Source organism: Bombina bombina, chromosome 3 (genome assembly GCF_027579735.1).
Source record: "Bombina bombina isolate aBomBom1 chromosome 3, aBomBom1.pri, whole genome shotgun sequence".
In the NCBI taxonomy this organism is placed as follows: Eukaryota; Metazoa; Chordata; class Amphibia; order Anura; family Bombinatoridae; genus Bombina; species Bombina bombina.
Genome location: NC_069501.1, coordinates 514,983,650 through 515,011,075, shown reverse-complemented (window position 1 = coordinate 515,011,075; position 27,426 = coordinate 514,983,650). Strand labels below are relative to the sequence as shown.

The following is a 27,426-nucleotide window of genomic DNA, read 5'->3' as shown; positions in this document are numbered from 1 at the left end:
ATCAGCCAATAGGATTGAGCTCTCATCCTATTGGCTAACTGGAACCTTTCAGCCAATAGGAATGCAAGGGACACCATCTTGGATATCCAGTTTACGGTGGTGACCATATTGAAGAGGAGCTCCATGCCGGATTTGTCTTTAGGATGGACCTGCTCTGCCCCAGATGTATGAAGACAGAAGAGGAAGCATGGATGAAGACTTCGCCGGTTTGATGAAGAAAGAAGAGGCCGTCTGGATGAAGACTTCTTGCCGCCCGGATGAAGACTTCTTGCCGGCTGGATGGATCCTTCAAGCGGAACTTCAAAAACTGTAAGTGGAACGTCGGGGGTTAGTGTTAGGTTTATTTAAGGGTTGTTTGGGTGGGTTTTATTTTTAGAGTAGGGTCTGGGCAGGTAAAAGAGCTAAATGCCCTTTTAAGGGCAATGCCCATACATAGATAGGCTTTTTATTTGGGGGGGTTGGTTGGGTGGGTGGTGGGTTTTACTGTTGGGGGTGTTTGTATTTCTTTTTACAGGTAAAAGATACCGCCCCCTGCAGATTTGCGGCCAATCGGCCTGCTAGCAGTGGGTGTCAATCAACCCGATCGTATTTGTTCGGGCTGATTGCTGTCCGCCACGATTAAGGAGCAGCGGTCTTAGGACCACTGCTTCTTAAAGTGAATGCCAATTTTCAGCAATGAGTACCCGGTTTTTTAAAATATTTTTAAAAACAGGGGCACTTTCATTGATGAAAGTTTACATTGCACCAGATTTGTAGAAATACCGATCCCCCCATTGCCGATCCCCCGCCTTCTTCTTCCTGCTGTAGAAACACAGCAATAACAAAACCGGCTTCCTCCAATCACAGCCGGGCATCACGAGATGGACGCTCTGGGGGGGAAGCCATGATTGGAGAAAGCCGATTTTGTCATTTCTGACGTCAGTACAGAGGAACTGAAGCTGGGATCGGCGATCCCGTTTTGGAGAAGTAAAAGGTAAGTATTTCTACAAAATTGGAGCAATGTAAACTTTCATCAATGAAAGTGCCACTGTTTTTAAAAGTATTTTTTAAAAACCGGGCACTCATTGTTGAAAATTTACCTTCACTTTAACTTCCGCTTCAGTCGGATGCTGCTTCATAAATAGCCCCCTATGGATCAACATTGCATTGCAGGTGCAGAGTTAAAAATGCACCTGGGATGTAAAATATAAATATAAATTTACTTTAATTTCACCATATCAAATATAACAGAGTTAGTAATACAAATAATTTATTTAACAAATCTGACAAAACTACGTTTTGGCTTTTTACATTAAAACATTTACCATATTGCCAATCAATGTCATACTATAGAAGGCTTTTAAAAACAAACTGTAACATAAGTAAGTGAGTTTTATTTTAAACGAGACATTTTGTTTATAGTTCCTGGTGCTTTAAACATCTGCAAAATGCTTTTCTGGACATTATATGAGGCCTATGAACAAATAAGGGTGTGATGTTTTCAAGCAGAGAATACAGTTGCTCTACTCTGCCATTAACTTTTGTGTCTAAATGAAAATACGTCAATACTTGTAACACGAACTAAGTTTAATGATCTCTTGGGATTACAGCTCAAGCTTAAATGAGAACTGGATAATTTAGAGAATTTATTAAGATGTTGCTGAAATGTACAGCCCAGGCTAGGAAAGTTGGTAAACATTTCCTGCAGACTGAGAATACAACAGATTTTGGTCACATTAAAACTTCAGGTTTATTAAAGGGATATGAAACACAGATTTTTTTTCTTTCATGATTCAGGTACAGCATGGAGTTTTAAGCAACTTTCTAATTTACTCCTATTATCAGTTTCTCTTCATTCTCTTGGAATCTTTATTTGAAAACCAAGAATGTAAGCTTAGGAGCCGGACCATTTTTGGTTCAGAATCTGGGTAGTGCTTGCTGATTGGTGGCTTAAAGTAGCCATCAATTATCAAGCGCTACCCAGGGTGCTGAACCTAAGCTTACATTACTGCTTTTTCAAATAAAGATACCAAGAGAACGAAGAAAAATTGATAATAGGAGTTTGAATATTCGAAAATTGCATAATTTGAATTTAATTATGCAATATGAGAAAAAATTGAATTGGTATACCCTGTATTTGTATCTTTACTAAATTCACTACCACATGAATTATTGAACTTCTGAATAGTATTTGTTAAATCGAATGTTACATTCAAAATTTCAAATGTGGATATTCGATCTAATTATAAACATTTGAAAACTAAAGTAACATTCAAAAAATGGAAATAACATTAAATTACTGAATTTTAATGGATTTTCGTTCTTATCGAAATTCGATTTCCAAAACAAATGTCTACAGGACAATTCATTCTACCAAGCGAATTGCACTTTCACCTTATTCACCCATCCCTAACATGTATCTTACACTAGAGCGCTGCTAATGCATTTAAAATTTATCTTTATGTCCTTTTAAGTCATTGGTAAAAATACCCTAAAATAATTTCACTTTCTGTGATATTAAGCCTGTTAACTATGGCTGTAAAGGTTAAAGGGATATGAAACCCAAATATTTTATTTTTCTAAATGTAGCCAGCAATCATCAAGCGTTACCAAGGGTTCTGAACAAAAAATGGGCCAGCTCCTAAGCTTACATTCCTGCTTTTTTTTAAAATAAAGATACCAAGACAAAGAAAAATTGATAATAGGAGTAAATTAGAAAGGTGCTTAAAATTCCATGCTCTATCCGAATCATGCAAGAAAAAATGTGGGGTTCATATCCCTTTAACATCCTTATTTTAGAGTAGTTTTAGCTCTGCCTGTCATTTTGGGGATGTCAAATGCTCTGTACGTCCTTTACTTTGAATCTTATGTTATTCAACAAAACAGAAGTATGTGCATAGTGATGTAAGGATGTTCAGTATAGTCACTAATAGCTATCTATCCACTGTATCTATCTTTCCACTCTATCTATCTATCTATCTATCTATCTATCTATCTATCTATCTATCTATCTATCTATCTATCTATCTATCTATCTATCTGTCTGTCTGTCTGTCTGTCTGTCTGTCTGTCTGTCTGTCTGTCTGTCTATCTAAGCACTCATGATCTTAACCTCCTCACAGCCTTAAGTTATCCACTCAAAGCCCAGGGGGAAAAAGAAAAAGAGAAAAAAGTATTTATTAGTAGGGCACAGTCTAGTGGCAAATCCTGCCTTGCTGCTAAAGTAATTTTGGCTCTGAATGTTCCTTTATGGGTGCCAAGTTGCTATTTTAGTTGCCTTGGTGATCTGGAGCAATATGCTAAAGCAATTTTGCAACAATTATGAGTATGCTGAACAGTGTTGTCCCCAGGACCGTTTTAACGGGTGCACCGCCCGGTTGATTTTACTGACCATCTGGCTAAAATTTTAGCCAATATAAAGCTAAAATGAGATAATATTAAAAAAAAATGTGATTTGTATTGCACACATTATCATTAAAATACATTTATGCTAAATTATGCAATTTCTTTGTGCTTTGGATAGTAGAAAATTATATAATATTAGAAAATATAACACTGCCCCCATCCAGCTTCTTCATAATGCCACCCGGCTACTTCATAATGCCACCCGGCTACTTCATAATGCCACCCGGCTACTTGACAATGCAACCCGGCTACTTGACAATGCAACCCGGCTACTTAACAATGCCACCCAGCTGAAAAAATTCTGCGGCGAACACTGCTGAATCTTCCCGTCCATGACATCCTGGTGCAAACGGTGGTCCATATGAACGGAAAGATTTGCTGAGCCTAACCATCATATTCTTTAAGGGGTTGTAACACTTTGCTGAGCAACAAGTTGCTAGCCTCTCTGGTATTAAAGAAATGAAAAACACATACATACGATAATATAGACGATTGTAAGATGCTATACACAGAAAGCAGCGTAATGTGGTTTATACTGGCTGTCGGATTTAATTTTTAAAGTGTGCGCCCCATGCTCACTGCTAATTTCCCTCCAGGGAGTGAAGTTTCCCTTTCTAGTGAGCTCCATTACTTTCAGACATCTCGCAAGTCGCAGGGACTGCCCATTTTTTACGATAATTCCTTCAGGGCAGCCCCTGCGAGAGTCGGCATGAAAAACCATGTCTGATCTGGCGAACTTTAGATCATCGAGCCCACTGACATACTGCAAAAGGCATAAGCATAAAGAATGCTTTTTCAGATTTAAAAAAATACAAAATATCTTCATGGTTTTAACAAGCAATTGTATTTTTGTTATTATTTATGTAGGATTTTTTTATGTTATGTAATTTTTTAACAAACAATGCAGGCTTAAGACATATTTGTATGCACATGCTGACAAAATCCATTGATATCAGTGGGTGAAGTTCTATTGGCTGGTACCTTAGAGCAGTGTTTCTCAACTCCAGTCCTCAACTACCCCTAACAGGCCAGACTTTCATGATATCTTAACTAGAGTGCAGGTGATATAATCAACTGATGAATGAGAGCAGGTTGGTTACCATGGCTACTGATCAGCTGATTATTACATCTGAGTTCTAATTAAGATATCATGAAAACCCGGCCTGTTAGGGGTACTTGAGAATTGGAATTGTATTCTGCCAGTAGCTTGTGACTACTTAATACTAGGTCTGCCAAAAACCTGCTAATTGATTTAACTGGCAGCGGGAGGCATTTAGTCAAAAATGTAAGCAGAGAGTGTGAGGGGCTTCAGGACCTAAAAATGTAGGCACCAGGCACTCATTTTTAGAGCGCCAGTGGCATTCAGGTGCCTGGTAAATAATCAATGCCTTATCTAAGGTGCCATACAAATAGAATTCTAAATGAAGTATTTAAGAACTTTCAAAGGATGACTGACAATTACATAAAGGGTTATAAAATGACAAGGAACAAATATGCACAAGATTAGGGTTAATAGACAAAAGGTATAGGTCAGAACAGTTTGAGTTATTTGTGGCAGGGGTTTTGTGACAGCATTATTAAGTCAGCTGGGGGCTCTAGGACAGTAAGTTTATGGAGAAAAAGCCTGAGGAATTTAGAACAGGATGGACATAATTAAAATGTGGTGAGTTTTACATTTTGGAAGTAAAAATAAGCAGGCAACGTATTATTTAAATGGTACAAGACTTAGACAAACAGAGAAGGAAAGGGATTTGGGAGTAGTAATAAATAACAAGCTAAAGATGGGTGCACAATACAGAGCAGCAGCTTCAAAGGCTAATAAGATACTAACATGCATTAAAAGAGGCATTGATTCAAGGGAGGAGAGCATAATTCTGTCACTATATAAAGCCCTGGTAAGACCTCACCTTGAGTATGGAGTGCAGTTCTGGGGACCAATCGCAAAAAAAAAAGATATTGCAGAACTAGAAAAAGTTCAGAGAAGGGCCACAAAGCTAATAAGGGGATTGGAGAATTTAACCTATGAGGAGAGGCTAGCCAAACTGGGTCTGTTTTCTTTAGAAAAAAGGAACTTGAGAGGTGACATGATTACTTTATATAAATATATTCAAGGCCCATATACAGAGATGGCAGAAGCTCTGTTTATTGAAAGAAAATTATTTCTGACAAGAGGTCACAATTCAAGGTTGGAGGAAAGGGCAATACAATTGTGGAACTCATTACCAAAGGAGGTAGTGATTGCCAATACCCTAGATACATTTATAAATAGTCTGGATACATTTCTGTATATTAAAAAAAATCATGAATATGATTACTAGTATTAAATGGGTCACCTTTTAGTGGGGTTATTTAAGCCTAACTGGAGCTTTTTGTAAGTATTTTAGATTTGTATAGGTTGAACTCGATGGACTTCGGGCTATTTTCAACCTTATCTACTATGTGTTCAGTAAGCTCTAAAGACCTATAACACCGCTACCTCTGTAATTTAGGTACACGTGTTAAAGCAAGTGGGATTACAAACTCTTTGTGCCACCATTATTTAGATACCAACACTGTCATAAAATAATATCAGCCAGAGTATGATTCATTTATGAAGCTCCTTAGAAAAATCTTGAATCAATATATTTTTTATTTTTAATAGCAACTCTATTACCATTACTTATAAAGAATATAGCCCTGTGTTACTAAATAATTGTGACAGGAATGAGATCTAGCTAATAGTTTTTGTGATCTCTGAGAGGGCAGGAGCTTTGGCACCGAATCATAATATGCACAGAACAACCAGTAACAGAATTCTTCTAAATGGATCAAATTTATTCTTTTTCATTAAATTTAATTAGAGAAAAAAATCATGTTGGATCATTTCCATCACACTCATTTACACAAGATTATTATAGCTATTGTCATGGTATGGAAACCAATATGAAGTAGTGCACACCATATGGAATTTCAATTAAATCTTCCAAAAGATTCAGCCATGAAGGAAGCATAACTTTTTACTATTATAGTCATTCTGGGAAATTAAAATTATGTACTTTTATACTTTTTTCTTTTTTTATAAATGGCCACATCCCTATTTCCCAAGCGCTTCTTTATATTTGGGTAAAGATTATATATATATATATATATATATATATATATATATATATATATATATATATATATATATATATAATACTAGTAGGGAAGGAGGGCACTCACAGGACTTCATACATAAGGTAATCTAGATTACCTTATGTATGAAGTCCTGTGAGTGCCCTCCTTCCCTACTAGTATTCTATACATATCACTTGAGGATTGCACCCAGGCATTGGAAACATTGATGTGGATGGAGTGCTAGGCCACCGGCTACCAGTTATATATATATATATATATATATATATATATATATATACCCAAGATAAAAGTGTGTTCAATCCCACATCAGGTATATATATATATATATATATATATATATATATATCCAAAAATAATCTTATTGTATATTAACCCCTAGTAGAGATCGCCCTTAGATCTTCATGCATGAGGCAAATAACAGTAATACACACAGTCACTAGAAAACAAGCCAGATTGACTCAAAAGCGCAGTCTCTATTGTGAGTATATGTCAGCATGGGTCTTAATCACAAACTTTTTACACATATTTTTCCTGTGCAAAAGAAAACCGCTATGCGGCTGTGCCCACTTACCGACCTCACAAGAGTCTTCCTACGTATATAATCCCTGCTTAATCCAGAATTCAGTTGTCCCAAACGATGCCGTGTAGCCTTACACCTGCAGCAGAGCAATCCTCTATAGCTCCGATACTCAGACGCTGGAATAGCATGGGTGCGTGTGTGACGTACCACGTGTACGTATTCATCCAATCGTATTGGAGAGATTCCGGGACAAATCCTAGGTGAGCTGTGAGCCTCCAATTAGAAGTCTAGCTGTCCACGCTGACTAGGGGTATTGAAGGAGCACTTCAAACAAACAAAATTCAAACATGAGAACAGAAAGCTAACATGAGCCGAAACATGTTAGCTTTTTGTTCTCATGTTTGAATTTTGTTTTTTATGTTTTTTGATGGTACCCCCATGTTTTAATATGTGTGAAAACACTTTAATAAATTTCTACTTTTATCGCTATTTGCACTTTTGCTGAAATACTTTTTTTGTTTACATATATATATGTGTGTGTGTGTGTGTTTCCATGCAAGGTTAGCACTCTAGCATAACTTCTTAGAGCCTCAAATGACTATAGGTATACAAGAAAGACTCTTCTCTCTTTTTCATAGGTTTTTCAACATTTATTTTCCAAAGTTTCGGCCCCAACCTGGGCCTTTGTCAAGGTAACATACAATGCAAACTAAAACAATATTTATACCCTGTTAAACCACTCAAAGAAGAAATGAAGGATTCCAGGCGTCCAAAAGGTGATGTAAAATATCCAAGCTTTATTCAAACTTTGCCATGGTTAAAACCTTTAGTTTTATATATATATATATATATATATATATATATATATCATACATACAGTGGATATAAAAAGTCTACACATCCCTGTTAATATGTCAGGTTTCTGTGATGTAAAAAAATAAGACAAAGATAAATCATTTCAGAAATGTTTCCACCGTTAATGTGACCTATAAACTATACAACTCAATTTAAAAACAAACTGGAAACTTTTAGGTGGAGGGAAGTAAAAATAAAAAAATAAAATAGTATGGTTGCATAAGTGTGCACACCCGTAAACTAAGACTTTGTTGAAGCATCTTTTGATTTTATTACAGCACTCAGTCTTTTTGGGTATGAGTCTATCAGCATGGCACATCTTGACTTGGCAAGATTTGCCCACTCTTCTTTGCAAAAACACTCCAAATCTGTCAGATTGCGAGGGCATCTCCTGTGCACAGCCCTCTTCAGATCACCCCACAGATTTTCGATCGGATTCAGGTCTGGGATCTGGCTGGGCCATTCCAAAACTTTAATCTTCTTCTGGTGAAGCCATTCCTTTGTTGATTTGGATGTATGCTTTTGGGTCGTTGTCATAATGAAAGTTGAAGTTCTTCGTGTTCAGCTTTCTAGCAGAAGTCTGAAGTAGGGTTGCACCGATACCGATACTAGTATCGGTATCGGTACCGATACCAAGTATTTGCATGAGTACTTGTACTCATGCAAATGCACCGATACTTAAACCGATACCTCCACTTCCTACCCATATGCTATCTTGTGGCGTTTTTTCAAACTGCATGTTCCCATTTCATTTTAAACTGGAGTGGAGACTAAACTAAAAATTGTTTACTACTGTTCTGCCAATACAAATTGCTGTTATTTGTATTATTGTAGGAGCGATCACTGTACCTCGTTCAGACAAACCCCTGAAGTACTGGGCAGTTAATAAACAGATTTCCAGCTCTGGCTAAAATGGCCCAAAAATATTTTTCTGCCCCATGCGGTAGTGTGGAAAGTGAAAGACTGTTCAACTTAGAGTCGAACCTCCATACAAATGTCAGCTTGATGTTATATAACAGCCCTACAACCCAATTGTATCACCCCTTTAAATGTAATATTTTATTGTAATATTTTTTATTTATAAACATGTTCAGTGAACTTTGTGACAAATAAAACTTATTATTTCATAATGTCTTTTGAATTACAGTCCTTTATAATTATAAAGAAGGAATCTTAAATAATTAGTCTGTATTGTGCTTGGTAAACTGTCACATGACATTAAAAAAAAAAGTATCGGTAATTGGTATCGGCGAGTATTTGAAAACAAGTATCGGTACTTGTACACGGTCATAAAAAAATGGTATCGGTGCAACCCTAGTCTGAAGGTTTTGTGCCAATATTGACTGGTATTTGGAACTGTTCAAAATTCCCTCTACCTTGACTAAGGCCCCAGTTCCAGTTGACGAAAAACAGCCCCAAAGCATGATGCTGCCACCACCATGCTTCACTGTGGGTATGGTGTTCTTTTGGTGATGTGCAGTGTTGTTTTTGCGCCAAACATATCTTTTGGAAATATGGCCAAAAAAGTTCAACCTTGGTTTCATCAGATCATAACACCTTTTCACATATGCTTTTGGGAGACTTCAGATGTGTTTTTGCAAAATGTAGCCTGGCTTGGATGTTTTTCTTGGTAAGAAAAGGCTTTCGTCTTGCCACTCTACCCCATAGCCCAGACATATGAAGAATACGGGCGATTGTTGTCACATGTACCACACAGCCAGTACTTGCCAGATATTCCTGCAGCTCCTTTAATATTGCTGTAGATCTCTTAGCAGCCTCCCAGACCAGTTTTCTTCTCATCTTTTCATCAATTTTGGAGGGACATCCAATTCTTGGTAATGTCACTGTTGCACCATATTTTCTTCACTTGATGATGACTGTCTTCACTGTGTTCCATGGTATAGCTAATGCCTTGGACATTCTTTTGTACCCTTCTCCTGACTGATACCTTTTAACAATGAGATCCCTCTGATGCTTTGGGAGATCTCTGCGGACCATGGCTTTTGCTGTAGGATTCAACTAAGAAAATATCAGGAAAGACCAACTAGAGCAGCTGAACTTTATTTGGGGTTAATCAGAGGCACTTTAAATGATGACAGGTGTGTACTGACTCCTATTTAACATGATTTTGAATGTGATTGCTTAATTCTGAACACAGCTACATCTTCATTTTTGTTTGTTTACTTACCTCCTCCTAAAATATTTTAGTTTGTTTTTCAATTGAGTTGCACAGTTTATAGGTCACATTAAAAGTGGAAAAGGTTCTGAAATGATTTATCTTTGTCTCCTTTATTTACATCACAGAAACCTGACATTTTAACAGGGGTGTGTAGACTTTTTATATCCACTGTATGTATATATATATATATATATATATATATATATATATATATATATATATATATATACATATACACACACACATATATATATATTTATATATATATATACACACACACACACACACATATATACAGTATATATAGTTTCCCTCCAAGAGTAATCTAGACAACAATTTAAGATTTTTTTTCCAAGCATGACGACAATGATTTTGCACACTATAATTACATTAAAGAACAACCACAATATTGTTCTCCAGAATTTTCCTGAAGAATCAAAAGAAAAGTAAATTAAATCAGCATTCTGAGCGTAGGTCTGCAACCATGAGAAGTGCATTGTTTATGTAATACATTCAGCAATTTCTATATCATTCAGAGCACTGTCATTATCATGCTTCACGTTTTATGACACATAAAAGACTGGGGAACATCCGCAATGGAAAATAATTTTATAACACAGTTTAATAGAGAAAACTGAAAAGGTTAATTTCACAAAAGAGCACAACACTATTCTGAGTATTTTGTTCTTACAGGAACAGTCTATTCAAAATTAAACTTTCATGATTCAGATAGGGTATGCAACGTTAAACAACTTTCCAAATTATTTTTATTAAATTTGCTTTGTTCACTTGGTATTCTTTGTTGAAAGTTAAATCTAGGTAGGCTCATATGCTAATTTCTAAGCACTTGAAGGCCACCTCTTATCTCAGGGCATTTTGACATTTTTTCACAGCTAGAGGGCATTAGTTCATGTGTGCCATATAGATAACATTGTGCCCTGCCCGTGGAGTTACCTAGGAGTCAGCACTGATTGGCTAACATGCATGTCTGTCAAAAGAACTGGAATAAGGGCCCAGTCTGCAGAGGCTTAGATATAAGGTAATCCCAGAGGTAAAAAGTAAGGGACAGTATACACCAATATTCATATAACTACATGTAATAGACACTACTATAAAGAAGAATATGCACAGATGCTGATCTGCTGTCCCTTTAATTTAACTTCAATGTTGTCTTCCTTATTCTTGAAAAAGTGCAATACTGTGGTTGACCTTCCTCATTGTGTTATTACACTAGGTACAACGAGAACACAAAGCAAAAAGAAGAAAACGGAGAGGAAGCTCTGCACAAAAAATCATTTCTACAACGCACACATAAGCCGACAAAGCATTTTATGTCTCTTTACTATACTAGTCAAAACCTCTGCACTGTGTGGTGTATGGCCGTCTCTGGTCACATGGCTAAAAGGACTTCCTGTTATAAGAACGCTTATTTCCTTCTGGTTGTGTCCTGTGACCACTAATGTACAGGCAGTGTAGTCATCTGATATAGACAAAAATTAGAGAGAAAAAAGCATGCATAAATAACCATGAAGAAAGAGAAATGGCCCATCCTCTGTAACAGCTAGTCAGCTAATAGTCAGCTAATAACAACAACTAATAGAGGAGCATGAAAATATGGTTTTACAACAATACAGGGATTATGCATGAGATGTTTACTTGCTCATGCTCACAGTTTTCATCTGTCTCCTATTCACATTGTTTACATCTTAAATGGACAGCTAAACACCTTGCAAATCACAAGACATTTCAGTTGTGTTGCTATAGAATAAAGTTTCAGACAAGTCTAAACTTTTGTAGTACAAACTAACATCCTTTTTACTGCAACAGCCAAACTCCAGCCACAAGCTGCTTTATTTGTAGAAGCCAATCTAAGATATGGGGCAAGATTACATATGCAGCGTCAACCGCAGAAGCCAGCAACGCCGGTTTTTATGCGTTTTTTGTATCACATATACAGCGCCGCATATAAATGTGTCACATATATTTCACCCGTCGCCCGCAATTTTTACTTCCGTAAGCTAACATAGAACCGCGTCGCAAAACGGTATTGCATATTCAGCGCAAGAGCTTACACAGCGAAAATGTAGACATTTCACTAAATTTTCACATCGCCACACATAGGCAGGCGCAGCAAGACTTGCGCTGAGTTTGTAACCCCCTGCAAATAGTAACTAACACCTAGCGCATGCGCAATATCTATCTACCGCGTGAAAATAACTAACACCTAACGCATGTGCAATATCTATCTACCTGTCAACCGTCATCCACCCACCGCAATAACTAATAAACTATATTAACCCCTAATCCGCCAACCCCCACATCACAAAACATCTAATAACCTATTAACCCCTAATCCGCCAACCCTCCACAATGCTATATACCTAATAAAGTGATTAACCCCTAAACCGCAATCACCCCACAACGCAATATACCTTAATAAACTATTAACCCCAATCCGCCATTAACCCATATTGCAAAGTACCTATTAAAACTAATAACCCCTAAACCGCCATCCCCCACCAAACACAATAAACTTAATTAACCTATTAACCCCTAATCCACCATTAACCCACATCGCAACAAACCTAATAAACATATTATCCCCTAATCCGCCAAACCCACACAACGCAAATAACTTACTAATTACTAAGCCCCCTAACCTAACACCCCCTAACCTTACACCCCCTAAATTAACCCCAATTATCTAAATTAAAAAATACTAAATTACAAATAATTCAAATAAAAAAGCTAACATTACTTTAAAAAAAACTAAGATTAAATTAATCTAAGATTACAAAAAATTACAAAATCCTAACATTACATAAAATAATAAACCAAATTATTAAAAATATAAACCTAATCCCTATGAAAATAAACCCCCCCCCCAAAAAAAATTAAACACCCCCTAATCTAATACTAAACCTCCAATAGCCCTTAAAAGGACGTTTTGTAGGGCATTAAATAATAAGTCCCCCCTCTAACAGTAAAACCCCCCACCCACCAAACCCCCAAAATAAAAAAACCTAAAACTAAAAAATCCTAAACTACCCATTGTCCCTAAGAGGCATTTGTATGGGCATTGCCCTTAAAAGGGAATTCAGCTCTTTTTCAAAGCCCCATTAAAACCCTAATCTAAAAAAATTAAAAAAAAATTAAAAAAAAAAAGGACTAAATCTAACCCCTGCCGGTTCCTGAAGTCCGGCGCTTAAGTCTATTTCCAAGTGGCGATATCTTCTATCTTCTTCCAGGAACAAGCCGGCGCGGAGTGCGGAACTGAAGACCGGTGACCGCGGAATTGAAGACCGGCGACCGCAGAGCCATGGAGTGCGAAGATCCTCTTCGTTAGATCACTGCCGCACACTGAAGATTGAATTCAAGGTAGGTTTAAATATGGGGTACCTTGAATTCCTATTGGCTGATTTGAGTCTTCAAATTTAAATCAGCCAATAGGATGAGAGCTACTGAAATCCTATTGAAATCCTATTGGCTGATTTTCACCTCGCCACACATAGGAAGGCGCAGCAAGCCTTACGCTGAAAATATGAGCACCGTAGCTCCCGTAACTGCCTGAAAATATTAACTAACACATAACGCATGCGCAATATCTATCTACCTGTCAACCACCAACCCCCACTGAAATAAATAATAAAATATATTAACTCCTAATCCGCCATTAACCCACATCGCAATAAACCTAATAAATGTATTAACCCCTAATCCGCCATTAACCCACATCGTAATAAACCTAATAAATGTATTAACTCCTAATCAGCCATTAACCCACAACGCAATAAACCTAATAAAACTATTACCTAATCCGCCAAACTCACACAATGCAATAATCCTAATAAATCTATTAAACCCTAATCCGCCAAACCCTCACAACGCAAATAACTAATTAAATTACTAAGCCCCCTAACACCCCTTAAATTAACCGCAATTACCTAAATTTAAAAAATTCAAATTAGCCAATAGGATTTCAGTAGCTCTCATCCTATTGGCTGATTTGAATTTGAAGAATCAAATCAGCCAATAGGAATACAAGGGACGCCGTATTTAAATGCGTACCTTGAATTCACTATTCAGTGTACGTCGGTGATTGTACGAAGAGGATCCTCTACGCTCCATGGCTCCGTAGTCGATGGTCCTGCTCCGTGCTCATCTCTGCTCCGGCTTGGTTCTGGATGAAGGAGGAAGAGGTCCTTGCTTGGAAGAAGATCTCGACCGCTTGGAAGAAGACTTCACCGCCTGGAACAGGACCTTCTCCACCGGACTTCAGGAACGGTGAGTACCTATTTGGGGGTTAGACTTAGGCTTTTTTTTTATTTTTATTTTTTTAAGATTAGGGTTTTAATTGGCCTTTGAAAAAGAGCTGAAAGCCCTTTAAAGGGCAGTAAAAGAGCTGAATGTCCTTTTAAGGACAATTCCCATACAAATGCACCTTTAGGGGCAATGGGTAGTTTAGGATTTTTTAGTGTTAGGTTTTTTATTTTGGGGGTTTGGTGGGTGGGGGCTTTTACTGTTAGAGGGAGTATTTTTTAAGGTAAAAGAGCTGTTTAACTTAGGGCGATGCCCTACAAAAGGCCCTTTTAAGGGCTAGTCGTAGTTTAGCATTAGATTACGGGGTGTTTTTTATTTTGGGGGGGCTTTTTTATTTTCATAGGGATTAGGTTTATTTTTGTTATTTTTGATAATTTGGTTTATTATTTTATGCAATGTTAGAATGTTTTATTTTTGTAATCTTAGATTAATTTAATCTTATTTTTTTATTTTTAAGTAATGTTAGCTTTTTTATTTTAATTGTTTGTAACTTAGTATTTTTTAATTTAGGTAATTGGGGTTAATTTAGGGGGCTTAGGTTAGGGGGCTTAGTAATTTAAATAGTCTCCGCATTCAGCAAGGTATATCAGACCTGATCCGCACTGTCGGATCAGGTCCGACAGACCTTTGTTAAATAGGCCCCTGAGTGTGTCGTGCTGTCTTACAAAAGTCATCTAAAATAAATAATGCATCAAAAAAAGTTGTTTTTGTTAAAACAGAGCTCCAAATTTTCAACCTCAAGGGAGAAAATAAATGGAGATCTTAGAATAAATTACATCATTTCTAAGGTTACACCCATAATCCTAATCAAATGACAGGAATAGAGCCACTATTAAAGGGACAGATTTCAATTTCTGAAATACACTATGTATATTTAACAAAATTAGTTGTATGTCCCTGTACAAAATAACCTAAACAACTCTTTTTTAATATTGGCTCCACTCCTGTATCAAAATCTGTATTTTTCTACAACTCTTATTGACTGTCCATATAACCATTTACTTTAATTATTACTATTACTCCATATAATTATTTCATATAATGTATCATATAATAAAATAACACATGGTTAGTAGTTATTACATAAAGTTAAATCAGGTTAAACCTCTTTAGATCCCCCATGTTCTAAAGGATAAACAAAAGAAATCTTGTAGAACAACTGTCAAATTCATATCAATGCCCTGAATAGCTAGATTCCTTAAAAGGGCAAAAAAAAGAGGAATCTGAAATACCCCAAGGCAGAACATGCTGTGATATGAGATGTCATTGCAGAAAGTGCAGCATGTCTGCAAAAATAATGGAAGACATGAGGAACTGTAAGCACTTTTGCTTTGCAGCGCTGCTCCGCATCATTCTGTTCTCTTCAAACAGCGCTGTGCTCTGGCTGCCCTGTGTAAGTTTTCCTTAACACTGTATATCCAGAGCAAAGTGCTGATAGAAGAGAACAGTCAAATATGGAGCAGTGCTAGAGAGCAGCAGAGCAGAGATTGTTGAGTGGCTCTCATTGATTTATTCATAAGGATTTTTTTTTCTCTGCAGCTAATTTGCAATGCAATTTTCAACTGCTGCACTATATTAACATTTTTAATCAGCACATTGCAATTAAAATGGTGCTTTAGTGTAACTGCCTAATTTAGAATTGTATTTTATTTCAAAATACAATGCAGAAAAAGACCTGCAGAAATGTTTTCACTAAAAAAAGAGGTGGCAGTTGTGGGAGGAGCTATATAGACAGCTCTGCTTCCTGTTGGGAAGGAGAATATCCCACAAGTAATGGATGATCCGTGGACTGGATACACCTTACAAGAGAAAAAAAAATCTCATCAAAGAAAGTCCTTTGTAGTCTGCCTTTTAACCCTTGATCCCTCACTTCATATGCTGTTCACAAGACAAGTTATTCATTTTCAGTTCTTACCTAGTGATGATGTCATCGTCTTCATGAGAGGTTTCCTTGCCCAGTTGACAGTCACTGTCACTCCCATACCCAGACTTCAGATCACGATCCCCTGCTTCCATTAGCTCCAGACGCTGGGTGATGCTGCATATTCGTGTACCAGCACGAAGAGGCATCGTGTGAGAAAATGGCCAACCTCCAACACCTCCATCTGAGCGACAGCCACCCAGAGATGGAGCCTCCCCTGCTTGCAGTCGAGGGCTGGCTTGTCCATAACGCCAGGAAACTGGGGAGGAGCGGTTAGACATACTGGAAACACTGCGTGGGTTGGCATCATCACTGTCATAGCATTGCATGTCCAGTGAGCTGAGGATACAAAACAAATATGTGTTAGCCACAACCACTCATTGTAAACTCTTAAAGGGACAGGGAACCCTCATTTTTTCTTTCATGGTTCAGATAGAGCATACAATTTTAAACTATTTTAATGTGCAGCCACTAATCAGCAAATAGCACCCAGATGAAAAGCCTACCTAGCTATGCTTTTCAACAAATGATACCCAAATGATTAAGCAAATTAGATAACAGAAGTAAATTGGAAAGTTGTTAAAAATTTCTTATTTGAATCATGAAAGAAAAAATTGTGTTTCCTGTCCCTTTAACATTAGAAAGAATTATACACAAAGGTGAAAAGGTCAAACATACACACTTCAGAGTAGCGCATTACTAAAACAATCTACTCACAAATTGAAAATATGACAATCTGAATAACAAACAGGTCTATATACGCTGGGTCTACAAGAATCCAGATATACTGACACCAAAAATGAATAGGAGGATTTTTATGAGTAAATAAGATTTCAGGGTAAGATTTTAATGAATTTTGATTTTAACCCTGAAATGAGCTTTACCTAAGCAGCAATCAGAAATCTATCTGCTACTGAAGAGTTCTAACAAGAACGAAACAGGCTGTCTAGTGGTGATTTCTGTATTGCTGCATTCTCCCTATTAGGGATTCACTGTGTGTTAACACAGTATGAAGCAAAAAGTCTGAGATGTTGGATATCTAATTTGCATATCCTACCCAGAATCCTCTCGTGCATTGGTAACAGTGTATATGGAGTGTTACTGGGTAAAAGCAAGCGGGGATACTTGTCCAGATGTGCTCATTTCCTATGCAACAATTTATATTGATTTACTATCTGAATCATGAAAGAAAACATTTGTGTTTCATGTCCTTTTAAGTGAAATTCTAAAGTCAGAGAAGATGGGGAAAAACACCCCAAAATACACTATTTTAAGACCTATCCATACACCTTAAATGTTTGTGCTTAGATGACAATAAAAAAGATTAACCACATCTCAAATGGTATTGTTTTTTTCTTGTCATTTCTTGTCATCATCTCCTTTGTTACACTGGTACTTTTAATATTCACATATTATTCTCTTTCATCCAAATAAAATTCAAACATGATCTATTTTAACATTTTGCTTACTGTTTTCTAATTGAATTAAAGAGTAATGTTAAATGAGTTTCAGAGTTCTCCAGAGAAAATTGTGCCAGCCGGGTGGCATTATGAAGTAGCTGGGTGGGAGCAGTGTAATATTTTCTAATATTATACCAATTTCTGCTATGCAAAACACAAATTAATTGCATAATTTAACATAAATGTATTTAATGATAGTTTGTGCAATAAAAAGTAGACCATTTCATTGGAGTAGCAGACCTCCACGCACGCCCCATGCTTGGTCGGTGTTACCAGGTCAGGATTCCATCTCTATATATCTATGCAGTACAATGGTTGGATTTAGACGACAGTGGAAAGAGTTGGGAGGTGTCATTTTATTCTTGGACCAGCCAGGCAGCACATCATCAGTGCAACTCTGTACTTTGGTATGTTTTTAAACAAAGGATTTTAGTAAAGTAAAGTAATTTTAAAAGTATCTTAATTTTCCATAGTATATATGAAACTGAAAGTTTAATTTTGACATTTTCTGTCCCTTTAATTGCTGACATGACACGCCTACTAAGGAAAAGCTAGGAGAGATAAATGAAGTGAGCCTCTATGAATTTCAGACATAACAATGAAGCCCATCAGCAGCTTAAAGGGACATTATACACTAGATTTTCCTTTGCATAAATGTTTTGTAGATGATACATTTATATAGCCCATCTGGGTTTGTTTTTGTAAAACAATGTATAGTTTTGCTTATTTTTAAATAAGATTGTGCTGATTTTCAGACTTCTAACCAAGCCCCAAAGTTTAAGATGTATACTGATGTATATAGACTTCAGACTGCTTCTGTTTTTATAATGGGTCTTTTTATATGCAGGGGAGGGGTAGGTTCTGCTATCAGCCCCTTTCAATAAGTGTCCCAGGCTTATCTCAATAACAGTGATAAATTGGGAGATTCTAAGTAAGTTTATAAAAGATTTTATACTGGATTTTTATATCAGTATCTGTGCATATTCTTCTTTATAGTAGTGTCTATTACATGTAGTTATATGAAAATTGGTGTATACCAGACATCCCAACTCTCCCTGAAGTTCAGGGAGTCTCCCTCATTGTAATAGCGGCTCCCTGACACCCGCAAATGAAATGCAATCTCCCTGAAACTACAAGTACCATGATCCAATGTGGCCCAAATCCAGAAACAATGTTTCTTTAAGGAATGCCTTTAGTTGCAGTGACGTAATCGAGCAGGACAGCATTGTCACAGCAAGTCTGTCTTTACTTTCAGCGTATTGTGTGTCTTCCACCCTCCCTCCGACTGTTTAGAGGCGGTGATAAGGCTCTTAGGGAGGGAGGAGAATCAGCAGCAGGCAACATCGGCTGCAGCATAGACTGAGTGATAACTGAGAAAGAGGGCACAGGGCAAAGAGAGTGTACCCCTGTGAGGTAGGAGATAGGCACTCCTGCTGCCTGGTCCTTATCAAACTGACTCTACTGTGAGTAGAAAACATAATTACAAATAGCCTATCTAACTCAAAATCAGACACGCTCCCAGACACAAAACTTGAAAGTACTGGGACGGACAACTATACTGAGTACTTCACAAGCTGGGAAGCTATGGAACCCTTAAAGCCTGCATCAGTAACCAAAAAGTCCCCACTCATTTTAATAAAATAAAACACAAATACTACCTTATTTACTGCAGTTAGTTAAGCTTCGTATTCTAAAATATTTGAGCATTCAACAACCATACGATCATTGGAAAATAGGTATGTTTTATGTGGTTGTATAATAAAGCTACTTTTTTTAATGTGAGTTTAGTGGGAAGCTATTTTAATGATAAGTTGCAAAGTTATTTAGGATTTCCAGATGTCCAGTATATAACCAGCGCAGTAGCCGGGGAAGCCACCTCCCTGAAATAAGTTTTTGCAGGTTGGGATGTCTGTGTATACTGCAGCTTTAACAAGCTGAGTGAGTGCTTAGGTGTGATTGTTCGTGTGCTGTATGCATCAGTGACTACATGTGTGTGTTTCCCTGGTCAGAATTCAGATACATTTTACCAACAAATCAGATGCAGGAATTGGCTTAGTAGTATTGTTAAAGGGCCTCTAAACCCCAAATTTTTCTTTCATGATTTAGATAGAGAATACAATTTTAAACAACATTCCAATTTACTTCTAATATCTAATTTGCTGCAATCTTTAGATATCATGTGTTAAAGAAATAGCAATGCACATTGGTGAGCCAATCGCATGAGGCATCTATGTGCAGCCACCAATCAGAAGCTACTGAGCCTATCTAGATATGCTTTTCAGGAAAGAATATCAAGAGAATGAAGCAAATTAGATAATAGAAGTAAATTAGAAAGTTGTTTAAAATGGTATTCTCTGTCTGAATCATGAAAGAAAAAAATTGGGTTTAATGTCCCTTTAAGCCTTTGCTTTCAATGTGATCTAATTCAAATGAAAAGATTTGATACCATCATTAACCCCTTCGCTACCGGGAATTTCAGAGAAAAGCTTTCCCAAAATACCGAATAATTTTTTTGTATTTTTGCTATCACTCCATTTAAACAGAAATAGAGCGTTTTGTTTTAATTTTTATTTGCCTATCAAAACTATATATTTTTTTAGTAGACAACCCAATGTATTGATCTTGGTGCATTTTGGTATATTTCATCACACAGTTTCACCTCCAAATGTGATTATATTAAAAAAAAATCATTAACTTTTTCACAAACTTTGGGTTTCTCACTGAAATTATTTACACACACTACTGCAGTCATAACACAAATGGCTGTAAAAGTTTCTCTGGGATCCCCCTCTGGGATGCCCTTTGTTCCGAAATAGCAGACATGCATGGTTTTGCCATTGTTTTTTGGTAATTAGATTGCTGTTAATTGCAGCTGCGCACCACACTTTTATTATTTCCGGCAGTGAAGGGGTTAATTAGTTATCTAGCAAGGGTAATATTATTGTAGTGTAGTTATTATCCTCCCACCAAACTGATCCCTACCTGATCCCTCCCAAACACCTCTCTCCCCCCACTGGTCACCACCATCTTAGGTACTGCCAGTGTGCAGTTTTAGGGCATTTTATTTAAATATTTTTTTTCTTTAATGTTTTTTGCACCATAGGGATCTCTCCTCATCCCTCCCAAACAGCTCTCTAACCCTCCCCCTCTCACTAGTACCAGCCATTTATTAATATTATAAGGTTTTCTGTAGTGTAGGGGTCCCCCTCACCCTCCAAGCCATTGTCTATAGGGACTTCCCTCCCCTGTCATAACCCTTTTCTGTCCAATTCGCTTAAGGGGTTAAGTTCCCTAATTAAGGGCCAGATAACCTTATTACAATTAGGCATATTTGGTCCATCTCAGGACTTTTGCACAGGTGCTTGATATACATATACATTTTTGCAGGCAGAGATTTCGACTAGACTGCAAGAATTTTGCTGTTGACAGGTGAGAGAATGACAATGTGGCAGACACAGTTAGGAATAGAATTAGGGCTTTAAGCCTTATAGGGCATCCAAGAAGTTAATAGGAGACTGCACTCTCAACAGCAATGCCATCTCTTGACACTAAGGGCACCATAGGGTATGGGCAAGAAAACATAAGGAAGGCTGGAGAGAGTGTGGGAGCTTCAGAGTTCAGGCAGCGAATGGGGGGCCATGGTCAGAGCAAAGGCAAATGAGCTTGAGTAGCAGAATTTTCCTCTGCTCGGTTATGTCAGGGTTGTGGCATCAGTGTGAGTCTCCCTGTCCTTCTCCCTCTGTAACACAGAAGATGAGAATAAAAGAAGACACAAAGTCCATTGCGTTTAACCTTTACAGACCCTCTTTTATACTTGTTTTTACAATTAAAAACATGCCAAGTAAACTGACATAAATGCCAACCCATCTGTCAGCAAAGGATAAAAAAATGCTTTGCATTCATTGGGGGTTTCTGCAAGTGGGGTATTTCCTGTACATTCTAGCGCTCTTGGTTTGGAAGTGGTGGATTACACTCTTTACCAATGTGCATTGAGTAAAAGCAAGTTGTGGGGTTGGAAATGCTCTGCCCCTTTGGAAAATGCTTCACTGGCAACAAGAGCTGCTTTTTTGGTGAAGCCGGTATGGTAGATTCCCAGGGACGACACTCAATGACAGAATGATCCCTTATTAGTTTAAAATAAACTCTACATTTCTGAAAACTGAGAATGTTGCCCATGAACATGGCTCTTGGGTGGAACTAGGAGCTCTGACAGAGCTCCCTCTTCCCCTATCAGGAACTTCCCTGATGTCTGAAGTCTCAGCTGATCATTATTACTATGATATAGGACAATTTATACTTCATTTCATAGGGGAATATTTACCAAGCAGTGGATGCTCGCCGTAAACTTAAGTTAAGACGCACCCTTAACTTGTCCGCCACCACTGCAATCATACTGATCAGATTGGGATGATTGACACCCCCTGCTAGTGGCCGATTGGCCGCGAATGTGCAGGGGGCGGCATTGTACAAGCATTTCACCAGAAATGCTTGTGCAATATTAAATCCCGACAGCGTATGCAGTCGGCATTTAGTGATGTCGGGAGGACATGATTCGCGACAGCCATTCGGCCCCATAGAGTTAATTTGCTTCTTTTACATGACAGATCTCCTGCTCCCAAAGTAACAGTACTTAAAATTCACAGAAGGAGACATTCCCCCTATGTCCCAGCTGATGATAGATTACCTAGTAATGAAAAATACCTCTCACCATTGTTCTTATTTTTGGGTGTTTGGAGATCCCAAAAAAGAATCTTCCCAACCAAAGAAATTTTTCATAAAGCAGTGAAATTAAACAAACTATTTTATGTCTGACTCCTTAGAGACGTTATGTGATCATCAAAGTAACAACAATCATCTGGTAACAATTTTTAACTACATTTTGTAAGTGTTCAAAGATTTTGTACATATTTAGGATATACTTATATGGGAGAACTGGGTTGTTAAAAATATTGGTTACATTCATTTATAGGATGGCGCATTTTTTAATTTGAGTTTGTTTAGGGCAACAACCTGCATACACTATTACCTTAAGTTGACAGTATTTTTTTATGGATTTTAAAATATATCTAATTTTGTACAGTTAGATTTTATTCCTTATTGTCTTCTGTATTAAAGTGATGGTAACCTCTCTCCTTTATAAAAACATAGAAGTTAGTGATATTTTAGATGAGTTTAATTCATCAGCTGTAATGAAAATGTGATGTAACTTACTTTTTAATCTAGTTATCAAATTCAACTTCCCTCTCTCTCTGCCGCCCACTTCTCTCTCTGCCGCCCACTAATTTTTTTTGTGAGCTAATGGTCTGAATACTTGTCCAATCAGCGCTCTAGCTACAACAAAAGTGGCTTAAAGGAAGAGCGCTGATTAAAGAATAGCTGAAACAATTAGCTCACAGAAAAATTGAATTTTAAAGTGGGCGGCGGAATGCGTGGAGTTAGAATTTCATATCTACATTAAAAAGTAAGTTATAGCGCATCTAAAATATCACCATTCCGGATCTGTTTTTATAAAGGGGAGAATTTACCATCACTTAAAGTTTAAGAGGGTCCACAATGACTACAAACTGAATATCATCTTCTAATTTACAAATGTTAATTGGAAAATATATGTATATGATCTTAAAGGGATATGAAATCCAACATTTTTCGTGATTTTGTTTCGTGATTCATATAGGGTATGTGATTTTAAACAACTTTCCAATTTATTTATTTTATCCAATTTGTTTCATTTTCTTGGTATTCTTTTTTAAAGGGGCAGATATGCACTACTGGGAGCTATCTGAAGACATCTGGTGAACCAATAAAAAAGAGGCATTTTTCTGCAGCCACCGATCAGCAGTTAGCTCCAAGTCATGCATTGCTACCCCTGAGCCTACCTAGTTATGCTTTTGAAATAAGGATACCAAGGGAATGAAGAAATTTAAAGGACCAGTCAATGCAGTAGAATTACATAATTAACAAGTACATAATAAAAAGACAATGCAGGGGGCGGAGTCAACCACCAAACTGAAAGGTCGCAACTGAGAGGAGCTCCGTGCACCTTGTGCATATCAAGCCATAATCGGCTCAAAAAACACTTTTATACAACCAGGTACTGGACTTGAGATAGCCTGCTGCCTTTGGGACTCAGAAACCCGGCAGATTAAAGTTCCTACACCTTTAGAGGAAGTAATGGCTGTAGCCCTCCTTGCCAAATCAACCTTCTGGACTGACCTGGGCTCCGCTCCGGAGTAGAGAGCAGGTATAGTGGTATCGAAGCAGACTTTAAGCGCTGAGGCCTGTGATTGAGGCGACCCGTTACCCAACATACTGTCACGACAGCCACTAAAGTTACGCCTTGCAGCTCACTTAATACATCTGGAGGCGCACCGATCTCCAACCCTCATGTATTACAGCTGCCCGGGTAAGCCACACAACTAGATGGGAGATAAATCGAGGACCTACACGAACAACTGGGGATTCAACTAGTGATCAGGAGAGTGGCGCGAACGGCCGCCATCTTGCCCGCCATTGTCCGCAGTTACGCCAGCACATGGGTGCATCTTCTGACGGACCCTAATCACATAACTAAATTTATTATCTATTGACTTGCATTTAAGCTAATTAGTGCTGTGTTGTTAGAATCCACGGGCATCAGCACAATGTTATCTATATGGCTCACATGAACTAGCTTCCCCTGATGTGAAAAGCAAATACAAAAGCATGTGATCATGGGGCTGTCTTTAGGGACTTTGAAACTGACAGAAATTTAGAGCTTTAAAGGTTATAAAGTATGTTAAAGGGACAGTCTAGTCCAAAATAAAAACTTTCATGATTCAGATAGAGAATGCAATTTTAAACAATTTTTCAATTTACTTTTATCACCAATTTTGCTTTGTTCTCTTTGTATTCTTAGTTGAAAGCTAAACCTAGGAGGTTCATATGCTAATTTCTAAGCCCTTGAAGGCCGCCTCTGCTCTAAGGGCATTTTGACAGTTTTTCACCACTAGAGGGTGTTAGTTAATGTGTGTCATATAGATAACACTGTGCTCACGCACGTGGAGTTCAGGTGAGCCAGCTCTAATTGGCTAAAATAGATGACTGTCAAAAGAACAGAAATAAGGGGGCAGTTTGCAGAGGCTTAGATACAAAGTAATCACAGAGGTAAAACGTGTATTTATATAACTGTGTTGGTTGTGCAAAACTAGGGAATGGGTATCTATACAGGGAGTGCAGAATTATTAGGCAAATGAGTATTTTGACCACATCATCCTCTTTATGCATGTTGTCTTACTCCAAGCTGTATAGGCTCGAAAGCCTACTACCAATTACGCATATTAGGTGATGTGCAGCTCTGTAATGAGAAGGGGTGTGGTCTAATGACATCAACACCCTATATCAGGTGTGCATAATTATTAGGCAACTTCCTTTCCTTTGGCAAAATGGGTCAAAAGAAGGACTTGACAGGCTCATAAAAGTAAAAAATAGTGAGATATCTTGCAGAGGGATGCAGCACTCTTAAAATTGCAAATCTTCTGAAGCGTGATCATCGAACAATCAAGCGTTTCATTCAAAATAGTCAACAGGGTCGCAAGAAGCGTGTGGAAAAACCAAGGCGCAAAATAACTGCCCATGAACTGAGAAAAGTCAAGCGTGCAGCTGCCAAGATGCCACTTGCCACCAGTTTGGCCATATTTCAGAGCTGCAACATCACTGGAGTGCCCAAAAGCACAAGGTGTGCAATACTCAGAGACATGGCCAAGGTAAGAAAGGCTGAAAGACGACCACCACTGAACAAGACACACAAGCTGAAACGTCAAGACTGGGCCAAGAAATATCTCAAGACTGATTTTTCTAAGGTTTTATGGACTGATGAAATGAGAGTGAGACTTGATGGGCCAGATGGATGGGCCCGTGGCTGGATTGGTAAAGGGCAGAGAGCTCCAGTCCGACTCAGATGCCAGCAAGGTGGAGGTGGAGTACTGGTTTGGGCTGGTATCATCAAAGATGAGCTTGTGGGGCCTTTTCGGGTTGAGGATGGAGTCAAGCTCAACTCCCAGTCCTACTGCCAGTTTCTGGAAGACACCTTCTTCAAGCAGTGGTACAGGAAGAAGTCTGCATCCTTCAAGAAAAACATGATTTTCATGCAGGACAATGTCCATCACACGCGTCCAAGTACTCCACAGCGTGGCTGGCAAGAAAGGGTATAAAAGAAGAAAATCTAATGACATGGCCTCCTTGTTCACCTGATCTGAACCCCATTGAGAACCTGTGGTCCATCATCAAATGTGAGATTTACAAGGAGGGAAAACAGTACACCTCTCTGAACAGTGTCTGGGAGGCTGTGGTTGCTGCTGCACGCAATGTTGATGGTGAACAGATCAAAACACTGACAGAATCCATGGATGGCAGGCTTTTGAGTGTCCTTGCAAAGAAAGGTGGCTATATTGGTCACTGATTTGTTTTTGAATGTCAGAAATGTATATTTGTGAATGTTGAGATGTTATATTGGTTTCACTGGTAAAAATAAATAATTGAAATGGGTATATATTTGTTTTTTGTTAAGTTGCCTAATAATTATGCACAGTAATAGTCACCTGCACACACAGATATCCCCCTAAAATAGCTATAACTAAAAACAAACTAAAAACTACTTCCAAAACTATTCAGCTTTGATATTGAGTTTTTTGGGTTCATTGAGAACATGGTTGTTGTTCAATAATAAAATTAATCCTCAAAAATACAACTTGCCTAATAATTCTGCACTCCCTGTATTTTTAAACAATACAAATTCTGGTGTAGACTGTCCCTTTAACATTACCATTTTTCTGTGCAAAGCTGGGGAATGGGTAGTAAAGACATTATCTATCTTTTTAAACAATAACAATTTTTGTGTTGACTGTCCCTTTAAAGGAACATTCCAGTCAAAATATAAATGCACATAGATTTATTGCATCTTTGAATAGAAACATATTTGCAATATACATGTATTGGCAATGCTTCTATTAAGAGTTATCACTGTTTTAGTGTTAACATTTTTCTCTGCATGTGAAGCATAGCTAGATATTTTCACTGCACCCACATTTAAAAAAATGCAGCTGCTCAGGTCATCAGTGGGGCTTGTATCATGTCAGCAATTAACAAATTGAGTCATTACCAGATGGTACAAGCACCTTAGGTTCTCCGAACAAGTGTTTTGTTTAAAATGCTGGTGCACAGTGCATACTTAAATACATTTTTGAAACAGCTATAGCTTTTATTAGAAGCATTTTTGCTAATGCATGAATATTACAAAACTGCTTCTATTCAATACCGAAATGCACCCATGTGGTATCCAATTTTGGCTGGAATATCCTTTTAACTGATGTTCAAGTGTTAGCAATTGAATGACAGACTATTCTAACAGGCCTTTCCAGCATCCCCAGTCTCTCCAGCTTCACCAGTTCCTATGTTATTCTAGGTAGCTGATTTACTAGAGCTCAATCATCACTCTTTGGTAAATAAGAAACTGGAGAGACCACTTGGTGACTTTTGCTTGCTGTTTTCTACCTTGCATGCCAGCATCAACCTGTATACTGGGAAATCAATTTTAATAGTCTGGATGATAGCTTTTATTTCATGTTTAGATACATTTGTATACTAACTAAAGGCATCCTCCAAAAGTGAAAAAAAAAATGCTAAAAAACATGAC

At 37.7% G+C, this 27,426-nt stretch overlaps 1 protein-coding gene across 4 annotated transcripts in view; it reads right to left on the bottom strand.

Moving 5' to 3' along the window:
- Positions 1-27,426, bottom strand: part of NAV1 (neuron navigator 1) — a 345,632-nt gene that overhangs the window by 210,220 nt on the left and 107,986 nt on the right. For all 4 annotated transcript variants that reach the window (XM_053706924.1, XM_053706925.1, XM_053706926.1 and 1 more), the window contains exon 3: positions 16,291-16,635. In XM_053706924.1, the coding sequence (XP_053562899.1) occupies positions 16,291-16,635 (345 nt within the window). The remainder of the gene's footprint in view (positions 1-16,290; positions 16,636-27,426) is intronic.